Source organism: Marmota marmota, unplaced genomic scaffold (assembly GCF_001458135.2).
Source record: "Marmota marmota marmota unplaced genomic scaffold, marMar, whole genome shotgun sequence".
Lineage (NCBI taxonomy): Eukaryota > Metazoa > Chordata > Mammalia > Rodentia > Sciuridae > Marmota > Marmota marmota.
Genome location: NW_025999871.1, coordinates 690,820 through 707,214, shown reverse-complemented (window position 1 = coordinate 707,214; position 16,395 = coordinate 690,820). Strand labels below are relative to the sequence as shown.

At 45.5% G+C, this 16,395-nt stretch overlaps 1 protein-coding gene across 5 annotated transcripts in view; it reads right to left on the bottom strand.

Moving 5' to 3' along the window:
* Positions 1 to 16,395, bottom strand: part of Rasgef1c (RasGEF domain family member 1C) — an 81,912-nt gene that overhangs the window by 20,302 nt on the left and 45,215 nt on the right. For 4 of the 5 annotated variants that reach the window (XM_048784613.1, XM_048784619.1, XM_048784630.1 and 1 more), the window contains 5 exons: positions 12,043 to 12,225; positions 11,739 to 11,861; positions 10,579 to 10,716; positions 6,278 to 6,478; positions 5,278 to 5,352 (listed from right to left, as the gene is read on the bottom strand). In XM_048784613.1, coding sequence (XP_048640570.1) covers positions 5,278 to 5,352; positions 6,278 to 6,478; positions 10,579 to 10,716; positions 11,739 to 11,861; positions 12,043 to 12,219 — 714 coding nt within the window. In that variant the 5' untranslated portion in view covers positions 12,220 to 12,225. Of the gene's footprint in view, positions 1 to 5,277; positions 5,353 to 6,277; positions 6,479 to 10,578; positions 10,717 to 11,738; positions 11,862 to 12,042; positions 12,230 to 16,395 lie in introns of those variants that run through there. The other variant, XM_048784623.1, reaches the window with a different exon arrangement.

The following is a 16,395-nucleotide window of genomic DNA, read 5'->3' as shown; positions in this document are numbered from 1 at the left end:
AAACTAGGAAGGAACAGGGTACTTCCTTAAACTGATAACGCATATCTAAAAAAAAAAAAAATCCAATAACAAACATCATGCTCTTTTGTGACTGGTTAAAAGCATTCCTATTAAAGTCAGGACAAAAGAAGGATGTCAGCTATCAACACTTCTATTTGACCTTGTACCAGAAGTGCAGGTTAGCACAATAAACAGGAAAAGCAAATTCTATTGGATCAGGCAGAGTTATTCTGCAACAACTAACACTCTCAATATTTCAGAGACTTAAAATGATACAGTAAAGTTTATCTACCTTTCCTGTCCATCTCAAGTCAGTTCTTTTTTTAATATTTATTTTTTAGTTGTAGTTGAACACAATACTTCATTTTTACTTATTTTTATGTGGTGCTGAGGATGGAACCCAGGGACTCACACGTGCTAGGCAAGCACTCTACCATTGAGCCACAACCCCAGCCCTCAAGTCAGTTCTATTCTACGACTACAATGAAAATAAAAAGAATAAGCCTTGGAAAGGAGGAAACAAAATGTAATTATTTGCAGATGATGTGCCTGCCTACAAGAAATCCTCCAAAGAATGGTGACACATTAATATAATTAGCAAGGTTTTACAATATTGTCAGATATAAAATTGATACATAAAAGTAAATTAATTTCAGGGCTGGAGCTGTGGCTTAGCAGTAGCACACTTGCCTGGCATGTGTGAGACACTGGGTTTGATTCTCAGCAATGCATATAGATAATTAAAATAAAGGTCTATCAATAACTAAAAAACATATTTTAAAAAGTAAATTAATTTCTTATACCCAAAACAAGCAGATAGAAAATACAATTACTAGATATGAAAAATTGTGGTATATATGTGTATTACGAATTGTAATGCAAAAAAGTATATGTATAATGGCATAAATTGATGTGAACATACTTTATATAGAGAGATACGAAAAATTGTGCTCTATATGTGTAAAAGGATTGTAATGCATTCCACTGTTGTCGTGTATTTAAAAAAATAATAAAATCAATAAAAAAGAAAATACAACTACTACATAGTTGAGATAATGAGTAATTATGGAAGCCTGTGCTTATTTATTTGAGAATATGCACTCTTTTTGAACATCCAGAAATATAAAATCACATTTTAAAATAATCTGTGAAAATAGGTTTTTTTCATTTGCAGTAGTAAAAGTATACATAAGGCACCTAGGGCAAAAGTCTAACAAAACCTGTGTAACACTTTTATGGAGAAAATTATAAGCCATTTGAAAGATATATAATAAACCTAAGGAAATAGAAGTACATACTATTTTTATGGATTGAAAGAGTCAATAACATAAATCTGTCAATTCTTCTCAAATTGATCCATATTTAATATAGTCTAACAAAATCTTGGTAGGACTTTTCATATAATTTGACAGATGATTCTAAAATTTAAATGGAAAGGCAAAAGGCCCAAAATAGCCACGCCATTCCTCAAGAAGAACCTGGGGAATTTGTTTTACTGGACCTGAAGACACATCGTCACGCTATAGTGAAGAAGACAACGTGTACTGACACAGATCAGAGGATCCTGAAGGAAAAGTTTAGTAAATTTAGGTGGAGCTTAAGAATTCTTGTTCATCAAAAGCCATGGTAATGAGAATGAGAAGCGAAGAAAACAACTAGGAAAATAAAAGGTTTAGTATCTAGGACATATTTCAAGTAAAAACAAAACCAAAAAATTCCTTAAAGTTTTTAAGAAAATTCACCAGTAGAAAACAGGCTAAAAGTCAGAGATGGGGCATATCACAAAAGGAGGAAACGGAAATGGCCAGAACAGGTGAAAAGATACTCCATTTTCCAAACTTAAAAGTCTGACAATTTCAAGACTGAAGATGTGGAACAAGAATACCTCCCTACTGGGAAGTAAGAGGTTACCTCACCTGGCATTACCTGGAAAGGCTGCCCACGTGCCTACCCTGTGACATAGTAATTCTCCTCCCTAGGTATGTGGAAGAGCAATAGTCCTCAATGTGTTGTCCACAGACTTCTCGGGGTTCCTGGTATACTTTCTGGGGAAAAGTATTTTCATAATAATTTGATCATATTCTTTTCCCCACTGTGTTGAGGTCTGCCCTGATGGTGCAAAAGCAATGGTGGGAAAAATTGCCCAGCAAAATGGCGGGGGGTGGGGGAGTGTGACTTATGGATGTCCTTAAAGAGGCAACACTATTCTATTCAATCTCAGCCCGTGAGTACATGTTTCTTATTCAAGTATGACAAAATGGGGCATCAGTACCGAGCACTTTCACTGTATATTCAAGTGTGGGGTTGTCTTGAGGGCAGGACTTGGCTCACCCATGCACTGAACTGGCCATTGTTTCCACTGAATTCTGTTTTTACTTCAAAAAAAGACTAACAGATGAACTCTATGAGACAAACTCTCATTCTCCAGATTTCAGTATTTGGCTGATATTTCTTAAAAATGAACAAAATGAACCTGTCACTTCAAGGAAAACAGATCCCAGTATTTGTTGCCAGTGATAAAATTCAAGATTTCAAGAGAAAATTGGGAACTTGTAAAACATGTATCTGCTTATGTGGCTTGACAGCTTCTCAATATTTACATACTCTTTAAAAAAAAAAACACATTTTAAACAACATTTTTTTTTTTTGGTGGTTCTGGGGATCAAGCCCAGGACCTCGCGCATGCTCAGCATACATTCTACCACTAAGCTATACCCCAGTTCCAGACATTTTTTAAAATTATGAGATCAGGAGTGTATACATACCTTGTTCATCACTCTACCCTTTTCTCTTGATATTAATGAATGTGATTTTAAAGTACTATACAATAAAATGTGCCAACATTTGGAAGATCTGCCTAACTCAATGTTTCCTCATATTCTAAATGATCAATGTATGATGTTATAAAATCATACCCTCAAGATGCAAGATGTAATGGATGTCATAGCATTCAGAAAGATCATTGATAATATTTTCAGATGTCACATTATAATTAATCTTTAAAAACTATTACTGGCTGAGTTTTAGTGCAGTATCTAACAAGAATATTCACAATTATCTGAAAAGGCTGTCAAAATACTCCTCAATTTTCCAACTACATATCTATGTGAGATTATATTTCCTTAAACCAAAATAGTATATGTCAAGAGACTGAACACAGAAGCAGATGAAAGAAATCAGCTGTCTTCTATGAAGTCAGACATTACAGAGATTTGTAAAAATTTTATAAAACAACATCACTTTTCAAGAATTTTCTATTGCAGAAAATGCAATTTTTTAAATGAAATATGTTACTTATGTCCACATGCAATGGGTTATTGTATTTGTGAGTAAATATTTTTAAAAGTTATCAGTTTTGGGATTGGGAGTCTGGCTCAGTAGTAGAGCACATGACTATTATGTACAAGGTCCTGGGTTTGATCACCAGCACTATAAAAAAAAAAAAAGAAAAGAAAAAGAAAAAAGAAGAAGAAAGAAAAAGTAATCAGTTTTATTGCTAATATGATAGTGATAGAAGTAATCAATTATTAACCAAGAGTTCTTTAGGGTCTTCAATAATTTTTAAGAATATAAAGGGATCCTGACCCCAAAACATTAGAGAAGTGGTACCCCACAGAAAATGTTCACTGGTGTATCCAGGGAAACGCATGTAAGAATGCTCACAGCAGTATAATTTGTAATAGCAAAAAGAAGGAAATAAGACAACTGTTCATCTACAATTGGGTGGGATAAATAAATGTCATGTGTAATCTAGATGAATTTCACAATAAAAAGGAAATACTTGTAAATGGCCAAACAACACACACACACACACACACACACACACACACGCTCAAAAAGTAGCCAAGTCTCCTTCCTGTTCCTATTGCCCTCAGTCCCATGGTCCCATGGTTGTCCTCCCCATTTTAGAGGTCATTTCTGCACACGTGTGAGCTTTGATGTATCACAAAGCCTTCTTTTTTTGTTGTTACACAAATGGTCACATGCCCTGTTTGTCACTCTACCCCTTTCTCTTGGTGATTGGATAGATGGATCTTGATGACTGCATACTTGTGGGCAGCCTTATTCTTTTTCATACTTGAAAGCATTCTACTGATGGATGTACTATACTTTTTAAGTCAGTGTCCACGGGTGATAAGGTAATTATTTGCTTCCAGTCTTTGACCATGACAAATACTATGTACCCCAAATACCTTTGTATATGTTCATCTTTGTGTTACATGAATGTGTAGATAAATTACTAGCTGTGGAAAGTTGGACCAAAGATGTACATTTATTTATTTGGTGCTGGGGATCTAACCCAGGGTTTCATGTGTGCTAGGCAAGTGCTCTACAACTCAGCTACATCCCCGCCAAAGGAAGTACATTTTTTTTTTTTTTTGGTACCAGGTATTGAACCCAGGGGCACTTAACGACTGAGCCACATCCCAGCCCTCTTATAATTTTATATTCTTTAAAGACAGAGTCTCACTGAGTTGCTTAGGGCCTCACTAAGTTGCTGAGGGTGGCTTTGAATGCGCGATCCTCCCGCCTTAGCCTCCTGAGCCGCTGGGATTACAGGCGCGCGCCACTGCGCCCGGCAAGAAGGACGTTTAAATTGTTGATCTACGATTGCCTATTTGCTCTCTAAAGCCTTGCGACAATTTCATCCGCTACCAATGGTGTAGGAGAATGCCGCTTTCCTACATATCCCCAATATGTCTATCCTACTATGTGATCTTTGCTTATCTAAAGGGTGAAAATGCAATCACATACTACAGAATTTAGTTTGTACTTCTTTTATTAGGTGTGAGAGTACAAGACAGAATGTTTTCAGTTTTGGTTCGGATTTAGCCAGTTGTTAAGCACCAGGGACCCTCTGGTTGGGCTCCTTAGAAGGGAAGGACTGGCTCAAAATCCAGGTGTGTGGGGGACGGTGTCCTGAGCGCCTTCTTCCCTTCCTTTTCCCGCAGCACCTACCAGCCCGCGCTTCCCCGACTGGCCGCTGGAGGGCATCAGCGCCCATCGAAACGCACAGCGAGGGTCCGCGCGGTCCTGGAGCGCGCCTGGAGTTCCCTCCGCGGTCCTTCCTTCTCCCCACCCAGGGCACGTCTAACCTTCTAGGCTTCCCCAAGACGCGGGACTATCGAGGTCTCAGCTGGAGGTGCATGAGTGAGTGGGTAGGACTCCTCCAAAGCCCCTCCATCCCGCTCTGGGTTCGCCCCTACCGTGGCCGCCACACGATGGGGGCGAGGAGGGTCATTGCTGGGACAGCTTGTCCAAGAGCTTTCTTTCTACCTTTGTACTGGCCAGAGGGTCCTTGTTCACAAAAGCCTGGACAAACTCCTCAGGTCCGATGTGTCGCAGTCGTTCCTGCATCAGAAGGGAGAAGGGTCGGAAAAACGGAAGGTTTGGGGAAGAAGGGCTTGCTGGGGGTGTGGTAGGGTGGGTGCTCCTGCCTGACTCCCTGACCTTCTTCCCACCCCCCCACCATGAGGATCTGTTTGCAGTCACCCTTCACACGGGGGCTTAGAGATCCTGTTTTCACAGAGTTCAACACCATCCCTGAAGGAGAGATCCCCTCCTTTCCCAGGTCATGGAGGAGTGGGTAAACGAAGCAATGTACCAGGCTCAAAATCAGGTTATTGAAATGACCAGCTCTTTGGGTGGGGGAGGGAGACCTGGTGGCCAGGCATAGTATCTGGGTCAGAACTAAATCCTGGCTCTGTGCCTTCTGCTTGTGAACTCTGGCAAATCATGTAACATTTCTCAACCCTGCAGTGCAATGGGAAGTGCATGTAAGCACTATGGTGAGTACAGAGTGCCATAATGGTGGAGGTGTAGAAGGGAAGAAACCCACTCCTCTTGTTCCTCTTTCTTTGGCTGGGCAAAGAAATTCCCTTTATGAGCAGGTAAAAAGCCTGTGGAGCTGCTCTGGAAAGCGGAACAGGGAGCAATGAGTCCATGTGAGCCCTGGATGGGGAAGTCACTAGTACTGATATCACCAACAGGTGGTATCAGAGCTGAAATGTGAACCCAGTTCTTTCATTGGAGAGCTAAATCCTCAGACAGGCCAGAGGCTGACACCTCCAGCCCTCCTGTTCCAGGCTCCAGGAGTGTTGGGAAACTGACTGCTCCAGGATAGTCTCAGATGCTGACTGCCTGTGCTGTGAAGGGCCTGATCCAGGGTTATCCTGAGACCAAGTAGGGAGGGCAGAGGGACGAGTGGTGGCCCATCAATTGGGTAGGATTCCCAGTTGTTTCCTGCCCTGGGTAAAGAGCAGCATTGCCTGCTTACCAGCTCCACGTGGGTCAGCTGCTGGGCCAGTGTGTAGGGATCGCTACAGATGCCAAGGAGCTCCCTATGGATGGAGGCTGGTGGCTTGGTTCTGTAGGAGATGGGCTTGTCAGCACCCATGAAGCCTTCAGATCCCTGGCCCAAAGCTGCAAGCTTCTGGTGTAGGGCCTGCAGGAGCTGATGCATCCTCTTCCGGTAGGCCTGGTGGGGCATGGGGGGAGGGTAAGAAGGGGTGCTCAGGTCTGAATACCCATTTTTACCTTTGAGGTGGACAGGGTCCATTAGGGCTCTACAGAAAAGGCCAGATACCAGCAAATGTGCTGGGACCTGCCCTCAACCTAAAATAGGATCAACCCCAGGCATGTGGGAGCTGGGGTCAAGTGAAGGCCAGTTGAGGAGAAAGCTCCAGGATTACTGGTGGGAACTGAGAAGAGCACATATCAGGGAGGCCAGTGGGGCTCAAAGCACGCTGTCTGGGCAGCTGGGCAGTATGGGGGGTGTGCTGCCAGGGATCTGGAGGAAGGAAGGAAGAGAGGAAGGAAGACATGGAACACATCCTGCCCTGGATAACTGTCCCTTGTCTTGGCTTTAAGAGTGACCCCTTCTAAATCTTAAGCCCAGCTCAGAGAGAACTTCCTGACCAGCCTCACTGCTGCCCTCTACCCTGGCAGTATTCTGTAACTCTCTATGTGACTTCTTTTATAGGATCACTATCAGGGATAATCAGGTTTGTTTATTACCCACTTCCCCCACAACCCCAGAATGACAGTTCCAGAGAGGCAGGGAATTCTGTGTTGTCTTCTCTATGTTATCAGAGTCTGTCCCAGTTCTGTGAATGTAGTGGGTGCTCAATAACCTACCAACAGAGTCCCTTCATCATTCAGCTCAGACAGATGGATTCCTGCTCTGGACCATGCCCTGGGCTGGATGGAAGGATGAAAGGCCATGGCCCTTCTTCCAGGGTAGGCCAAGGGGAACCTACCCTTCTACTCCCAAGGAGAAAGTGATCATTTTTTCCCTTCAGAGACCTCTATTTCTAAAGAAATATACCAATAGCCTGGCTGGAAGAGAAATATCCATATATCCCCAAGGGTTTGGGTCAATAACCCATAGAACAGGCCCCTGAGCTCATGAGCCTGTAGGAAATGTCACCCCTAGAGAAACATGCAATTCCCTATGAACCAAGGATTTGGGTGCTAGCAGAAGAGAGCCGAGTTCATGGCCTCCCAGCAATGATGAAACATCAACTAGACAAACCGGGACCAGAAGTCTCAGAAAACAATAGGCTAGTGAATAGTTGGTATAGTCAGGTAATTTAAGAAAGTAAAGGTGAATTTTTCTTCTTGCTATTTTGAAATGCACAAACCCAGTGACATTTTGTAGCTGCAGTGTCTGACTTACTGGGCTGTGAGTGGCTTTGGGCCTCAGCAGTTCCTTGCAGTCTCTTAGGGTTTAATGAGTGCTGCTGATGTCTGAGGTTTGTTGGTGCCCAGTGCTGTGGTGATGGTGAGGCTGTCCTCTCTGGTCCGTGGAACTACTTCTCTGTGAAGCGGCCATGGGTGGTTATGGCAAAGCCTCAGGATACAGGGGACAGGATAAGAGCGCACTTATAACCTGACTAGCCTCACTGCTGCCCTCTACCCCTGGCAGTTAATCCTAATCTTAACTCTAATCCTAAACCTAACCCAAACTCCTAGAGCTACAGGGGTCAGACGCAGAAGGTGTCCACTGGTTATTTGGGAAATAACCAGTCAGTGGGTAGACTGAGGTCCGACTCTTCTGTCTGTTGCTCACCGAAGGAATGGCCTCTCTCAGCAACACTGCACCAAAAGTGTAATAAAATGCTGCCTTGTAGGTTCTCATTGAGTGCTGGGAAGATGGTTAAGTTAGATGCAGCACGGCCAGCCCTGGTGACACAGTCACTTGTGAGACCTGACATTTCCTTCCAGTTTCCAGTGCACAGCCAGTGTCTCCTGAGTGGCTACACCATTCATCATGTCTCTTTGCTTTCTGGTTTCACCCTCTATGACATCTCCAACCATTCTGTCTCCTCTACAACCCTGGGTCCCTTTGTTCCCATAGTCCCATAAGGGAGGAATTATCACTCTTCCTTTTATAGAAAGAAACATAAGGTTCAGAGAGGTTAAGTAATTTGCTCAAAGATATGTAGCTCTGAAAATACCCATGCCCATCTCATGACCTTGTGCACAGCACTTTATTTCATTTAATTCTTTCCCTGTGTGAGAAATCTTTTATAAACACAATGCTAGGGCTGAGGGTGGAGCTCAGTGGTAGATGTGTGTTTGGCATCCCTGGAGGCCCTGAGATGGATTTCCAGCACATATACACAAAACAAAACAAAACAATAATGAGCAAATGTTTTTGGAGCAAAAGATATAATCGTCTTGATTTGGTTACAACTAATTTATAGAGAGGTGGAAGTGTGTGAGGGCACAGAGGAAACAAGTTTGTCAAAGTTTTGATAACTGTTGAGAATAAGTGATGGGTACAGAGGAGTTCATGGTTACTCTTCTTTATGCTTGGGTATTTTTGAAATGTTTCATGGAAGTTAAAGAATAATTCTCATATGCCTGAATTTGAGGAACAATTTGCCTCTCATTGTAGCTCATAATTACTAAGTGCTGAAATAACTTCAGACCTCCTTGCTGCCAAGTTGCATAGTGGCAGTGGTGAATGTCTCTGGTTTACTGATGAGAAAACTGAAGCTCAGAGACAAAGTACCTTGCCCAAAGCCACACGGCTGTGGTTTCTGAGACTGGATCTGGGCTCAAGTAATATGACCTAAATCCCCTGGCTCTGAGCCCTATGGGACTGACTCACAGTCTGCTTCATTGCTCTTCCCATACTAGCCTGTGTGGTGCTGGGAGGGGAACAACCTGCCACCCACCAGGAAATATCCAGCATAGAGAACCAGTGCAGAGAGGACATCCTCTTTAGATTGGATACCTTCTGTGGAAGAGTGACTTGGGGACAGTGAAGACATAGGAAGCATCCCTGGCTTAGGCCTGGGGGTATGGGATAGAGACCAGGGAACTCCCATTCTGGTCCACACCACATAGTCTTGGTGATAGGCCTGACACTCTCAGAATAGTGAAGAGGTCATGGCTTCCCAAGGAAAACCAGCTTGTCCCCTAGCACCTGAGACAATGTCAGGCAGGTCAGATAAGGGCAAATAACCCTGTCTCATCATATGATTCAGATCTCACTGCTGCCAAAGAAATCTTGGAGGGAGTGGGGATGAAGCAGGAGATGGAGCTCCCACCTCACTTACTCTGCTCCATCCAGCTCCCCACCATCCCTGTACCATCTCTTCTCTACCCATGTGCTATCATCCACCTTCCCTTTCAGACAGTTACCACTGTACCCACAGGTCCATCAGTTTACTCATCTATCCTTCCTACTTCATCCACTCACTCACTCATCCATCTACCCATCCACCCACCCACCTATCCACCACTTACCATCACTTATCATAGTCCGTACCCATCTCTTCCTAACTCATGTGCTATCACCCACCTCCCCCTTTACAGTTACTTACCCACAGATCCACCAATTTACTAATCTATTCTTCCTCCTACCTTTCTATGTTTACCCATTCACCCACCCTTCATTCACCTTTTCACCCATCTATCCACTCACCTTCCCCCCTTTCATCTCCCTTCCTTCCATCAATCTTTCCACATTCATTCACTCCATTAATCCACCTGCCTATGCAAATTACTCAAGCACCTATCCTCCCCTATATCCATCCATAAAAGCACCTAACTGTCCACCAAGTTAGCCAGCATCCCTCTTCCCTGCTTCCACTCTCTCCTTTTCCCATCCATCCAATCATCAACTCTTCCCTGACCTTTTTCTATTCTACATCCTAAACCATGTCCCATAATCCTGAGATGGATCAAGCACAGAGGCAGGAGGGAGACCTCTGTGGCACAGGCCCAAGATGTGGCCCTTCCAGGTGGCCTGGTGGGTCACAGACCAACAGCCTGACTATGCATCCACAAGAACCCATGAGTAAGTCTTCCCTTCTTGGCCACCTGATGCCGTCAATGAGAACAGGGCACAGAGAGGTCAAGAAACCAGTCCTGGAACCAGAGGCCTGGATTAGCTCATAGCCCCTCAGTACCTGATTCCTTGATGGGTCACAAAGGGGCTGGTTTTACAGCATGCAGTGTGCAAAGCTGGGAGATCAGGGGACCTAGGAAGCCACAAGAAACAGGCTCAGGCCTGGATATGAGGGGGCAGAGAAGGCAAAGTGACTTCTATCCAGGCTTGCCCACCTCATCACAGGGGGCTATGCGGCCCACCACATCTTTCAGATGCCCGATGGTCGACTCCTCCTGGAAGTCCCGCGGGAAGGTCTCTGTCCACTCGGCCAGTAGTTGGAGCAGTTTGGGGCCAAACTTCCGAACACGGGCCTGCAAGGCAAGCAGAGGGGCAACAGGGATAGGGCACTGGGAAGGGAGGGGAGAGGCCTAGGCTGCACTATGGGGGAGCAAGAGGGGAACAGACACATATTTGGGGGCCAGACTATTTTGCTTTCCTGGCATCCCTTCTCCCTTTCTATGGTGACAGCATCTCAATTTTCCCTGCTCATTCAGGCATACTGTGTTCTAGAACAGCCGACTTTGCCCCAGGGGTGGAACCTGGGGTTCAGCGCTGGCCAATCAGAGCAGAAAACACCATCTTATGTAATAATTGGCTCACAGGTGGGCATGTGACCTAAGCTAGGTCAATGAGATTGGGACTTTTACTGGCCTGTGGAGAAAGGGGCTAGTTCTTGAGATTAGAAGGTGTCCCTGCTGATAGAGGCCGCGTGTCACCACGCAGGAGAACCTGCAAGAGCTAGAATGAGGCCAGCAAACCCAGAGAAAACCACAGCAGAGGGTCAGAATGAGGAAGATAAGGTTTTAATGCTGTCATTTAATCCTCTGGAGGCAGCAGTACCCGAGACTTGGCAGTTAAATGAACCGCTTGCCTTAGGCCAGTTGAAGCCGAGTTTTTATCATCATCACAGTACAACCTAACTGACATGCATATAAATAGTGACAGTAGGCAGGATCAGGCCAGTAACAGAGGAAAGATGTGAAGAACCATGGGAAGGCTGGGCTATCAACAGACGCCAGAGAGCAGGGACATGGAATCGAGTGTACTGGGTGAAGGAAGTCTAGTGGAGGCCATAGGACCATCCCAGTTCACAGAGAGCAGGAATACTATTCACTGGGTTTTGGAAACCTAGGACTGGGTTCAATGTGAGCTCAAGGGTTTCCACAGAGCCCCGGAAAACTGCATAGCAGAAAAGGCCTTGGCTCTGTCCTTTTAGGGCCTGGACTGCAGACAAGTGAGAAAGCCCAATAGGCTTCTTGTCAGGAGAACAGGGACAATCACTGCCTCCCCGAGAGGTTGATTTCAGAGGCTCCCTGGTCTTCCAGGCCCTCACCTTGTCCAGTACTGGTTTGTCCAGCTGCTGCTGTTCAATACAGAGGTGGCAGACCCTGGCCAGGAGCTCCCGAGGCTCGATGAAGAGGCGAGAGCTCAGTAGGAAGGTGAAGATATAAGCTTTCTGCAAGAAAGATGGCACAAGCACAAGAGGGCACGGAGGGAGGACATATTTCCAGCCTGTTCCACCTCGCCAGGCCCAAGGTCACTCCCAGCCCTGCTGCATGCTCCATTCCTGAGTGAAGGAGAGAGCCTCCCTTCTTCCTTCCCCTCTCCCCTTCCTCCCCACTGGGTGGCTCACCCACCTCTGGGTAGTAGTCAGCTGTGGGTACCAGATGCTGAATCAGGGTGTCCAGAGAGGCTGAGGATGGTGCTCCATCCAGGAAGGGCTGCCCAGCCTGCTCGACATCAGTGGGCTCTGTAGGGGGTGGGCTGAGTCTGCCTGGGGTGACCATGTCGGAGGTGCTCAGGGTCCGGGGCATGCCTGCCTGCAATGGCAAGGAGCAATTGGGGGTGCAGCTGAGCGGGGAACCTACTGGTTCGCTGGTTCCAAGCTGGAAGGACTCTGCCTTCCATATTCACCTCTGTGTGATCTCTTAAATCCAGTGATCGCTTCCTGGGCAGGCTGCCAGGGCCCTCCTACCTCATAGTACAGCATCTGTTCTCCTTGTTAAACCCTTCAACTCTCCCCCAGGAGCCAAACACTTCTTTTCTACTTCCAGTTTCTCTCCCTGAAGGTTGATTTTGACAAGTCTTGTATAATCAGCATATTTTCTCCTGCCGCTGGCTGCAAAGATGCCTGATCAAAATTTGGGGGCTCAGGCACAACCCCAGAACTTCTTTGGCACTTGGAAGCTCTGTTTCCTCTGGGGCCCCTGAGCTGGTATCACTATTAAGGACTAGGAAAGTGGGAAACAGCATTGGAGATTCTATTATGCCTGAAGTTGCTCTGTGGACTTTTCCATATGTATACCTATTTAAGTTGGAGTTCTCTCAGGTATATTCAAAACCACTGCCCTCTGTACCCAGCATCCCAGCATTTTTGTGATTTGGAAAAGCTGACCTGTCCAGCATCACCTCCTATCACCTTCCAGTGCATGCTGCTGGCACCAGCCACGTACTCTACTACAATGCTTTCTCCAACTCTGAGACACCATACACATTGTTCCCCCTGAAGGGTGGCTTCCCTATCATCTTCACTCTTCCATCCCTCTAGACATGGTTGAAATGCTCCCTTCTTAGTTGGGTCTTCTCTGCTTCCCTCAGTGTCCCCCTGTCCCAACGTGATTCCTGACCTCTGATTGGCATCAGTGGACTCTCCTTGTTAGCCTTGTCAGAGGTCTGAGGCACTGCTTTTCTGTACCTGACCTGGAGATAGGTCATCTGTGGCTGTTATTCTGTCATCTTCATCCAAACCTCCTTTAGACAAACACCAGAGTGTATCCTCTGTGACCTGGCTTCCCTATATTCCATGTTCAGGAAGCCTGTGTTTTCTCTCTGAGTCTCTTCCACACATTCCTGTAGGCTAGTCTTCCTTGAAAGGGAAGAGGCCTTCATGTTGGTGACATGTCTTGAGCAAGCCTGTGACTGTTCAACCAGTCCCCACCCTAGATGTTGGGGTCACCCCTACATTCTCAATCACAGAGTCCTGTGAGCTCACCACAGGACTCACAGAGTCCCCTGCTTGCCCTGTCTCTTCTGCCCCCAAAGCAGACCCTAATTAATTTCTGTCTCTTTTAGCCCCTGAGTGACTCTGCCCTAAAAGTAGAGACAGAAGGACATGGGAAGTCAGAGATGATATAGGGGATCAAAGGGAACCCCTCAGAGGACTGTCCCATGGGCCTGTGGTTATGAGAGGAACTGGGACTGGGCTACAGCATGGGGAGGGATTGGCACCTGTGTGATGGCATTCTGCACAGTCCTGACCCCGGTGACAATCACAGCTTTATTTTCACATCCCCAGCTAAGCTGTAAGCATTCAATTTTCAGCTGATGAAACTAACATTTCACAAAATCACCTCCTGTCTTTCCCAGTGGGGTGGCTGATGCATATGTGGGTACATAGGGAGCTGCAGATGCTCAGCGGGGAGTGGTGGCCAGCTCTGCAGGGTGCTCTGGCTCTGCCTCATGTTCAGAGCTCAGTGCCTGAGTAATTCCACAGGACAGATAACTCATCAGCTGTCAAGTTCTGTTCCATCCCACCAGTTGCCCGACACTTCTTTCCACTGCAGCATTGAGCCTTCCCCAGATCCCAGTCCAATTTTCTCAAAGATAGATCAGCCAGTACTGGGGCTAGAAGTGAACTGGGAACTTCTCTGCAGGGCAGGGCAGATGGTGGAAGGAGCCAGAGAGGGGCCCTTCTGAGTAAGAGTCCTTCAAGAAGTGACCCTGGAAGCTCTCAGAGTACCTTGCGGGGGGGGGGCGGGGGGGGCCTGGAACTGGGCGCTCTATGCAGGGCACTGGGCACAATGGATGGGGTTGGGTTGGTAAGGATGGTTCTCAGGCTCAGCAGTGCTTTGGAGCAGCTAGATCAGCCTGGGGACTGGGGTTGAGAGTTGCAAAACCATCATGACCCATAGGGATGCATAAAGAGGGGACGGGCTGCTGGGAGCCCTCTGACCTCCAAATACCCATTGTGTCTCCAGCTGGTCCCAGGCCTGGGTTTCTTCTGCTTGTCAGGGGTATTGCATACATGCATGGAGGGACTCCTGGCACCATTCGAGGCACTGAGGGTCAAAGCACAGCCTCATGGGGCTGGTGAAGGAAAGCTGACAATATACAGGCAAAATTATGCATAGAGACTGTCCCACTGGGGAACATGCTCTTTCAGGAGTGGCAACTCTCTGGTTGTGGTTGGATGATCTCAGGAGACTATTCAAGAGAAAATGAGATAAGAGCTGCTACCACTGGAGATCAGGGAGAATGCAGAATGATGGGGTGCATCATGTTCCTGTGTGCAAAACCACAGCCAAAGAGGCCTGTGGAGGTGGAAGTCTCAGCCCAACCCCTCTTGTACTTGCTTTCATTAGTTTTGGACAAGGACAAGGAAATATAAATATATATAGTCCCCCTCTTTATTATACAAAAAACTAGCAGCGAATCCACACTGTCCTGTGCTGGTCTCTTTCCATTAACAATGCATTTGGGAGATCTTTCCATAGCAGGACAGGAGACTTTTTTTCTGCCTCATAATATTCCATTGTTTGAATATCCTGGAGTAATTTTTTAATTTTTGTGATATTAGGGACTGAGTCTAGGATGCTCTACCCCATCCCTTTTTATTTTTATTTTTTTTTAAATTTTCAGACAGGGTCTTGCTAAGTTTCCCAGGCCAACCTTGAACTTGTGATCCTCCTGCTTCATCCTCCCAAGTAGCTGAAATTACAGATGTGCACCACTACACCAGGCATCTGAGAGTAATTTTAAAAGCCAGTGATGAAGTCTGGGGATATGGCTCAGTAGTAGAGTACTCGCTTAGCATGCTCAAAGCTCTGGGTTTGATCAACAGCACTTAAAAAAATCCGAAGTCAATGATAAAGCAGTTGAAGTGTCCACTGATGGATAAATAAAATGTAGTCTATCCATACAAATGGATTAGTATTTAGTCTTTTTTTTGGGGGGGGTACATCGGATTGAACCCAAGAGTGCTTAACCACTGAGTCACATCCCAGCCCTTTTTGTTTTGAGACAGAGTCTTGCTAAGTTGTTTAGGGCCTTGCCAATTTGCAGAGGCTGGTTTTGAACTCATGATTCTCCTGAGATGCTGGGATTACAAGTGTGAGCCACCACACCTGGCAAGAAAAAAATAATAATAATTTAAAAAATTTTTATTCCTTCCCAATAGCACGATGCTGGGGACAAAATCTTTAACATGTGGACCTTTGGGGAAAACTTAAGATCCAAACTATAGCAGTATCCATGAAATAAATAAGACAATAAAATAACCAATGCTGGCAGGCATGTTGGAGTAGCCCCTGAAACATTACTGGAGGTGAGGTGTACAGTGTCACACTCCCTTTAAATTGTATCAAGATTGATGTGCCAAGATCCTTATGTTCTTAGGTCTTTTCACCCTCATCAAATTCTTGGCAATTTACTCCATGAGATTAACCTAGAGGAAAAAAGCTCTGGAAAAAATTATTTGCTTTGTATTAATTGTAAACAGCGAACTCAGTCTAGAATGCTGTAAGATGATGAACAAGAACAGACAAGGAGACAATCACACACCCATCGGTGGATTTTCTTTCGCTGTTGAAATTATGGTTATGAACGTCCAGTAATAACAAAGAAAATGGTTATGGCATAATGAGATTAAAACAGCAGGAGAGAAAATTGCACAGGATACAAATGATAATGTTCATGTGGGCAAAGACTGTACTGGGGCACTGACAAATGCATCGTTGACATGCCCTCTGCTTGCCCTGTTATTATTTTAGTGTCACTCATTCAAGCTGAATTTAAAGCTGGGTGCTCAGATGCAGCCTCCAGGATGAAAGACCCCAGGAACACCTGGACATATTTTGGGGCTGTGTGAATGGTGAGTAGGGTTGGGGGTACATGCCCACCCTGTGACAAGGATACCAAGGGGACATTTACCAAGAGGTAATGCCTTGCTCTGGCACAAAACTGAAGTGGCTGAGCCAAGGTTTGAGCTGCAA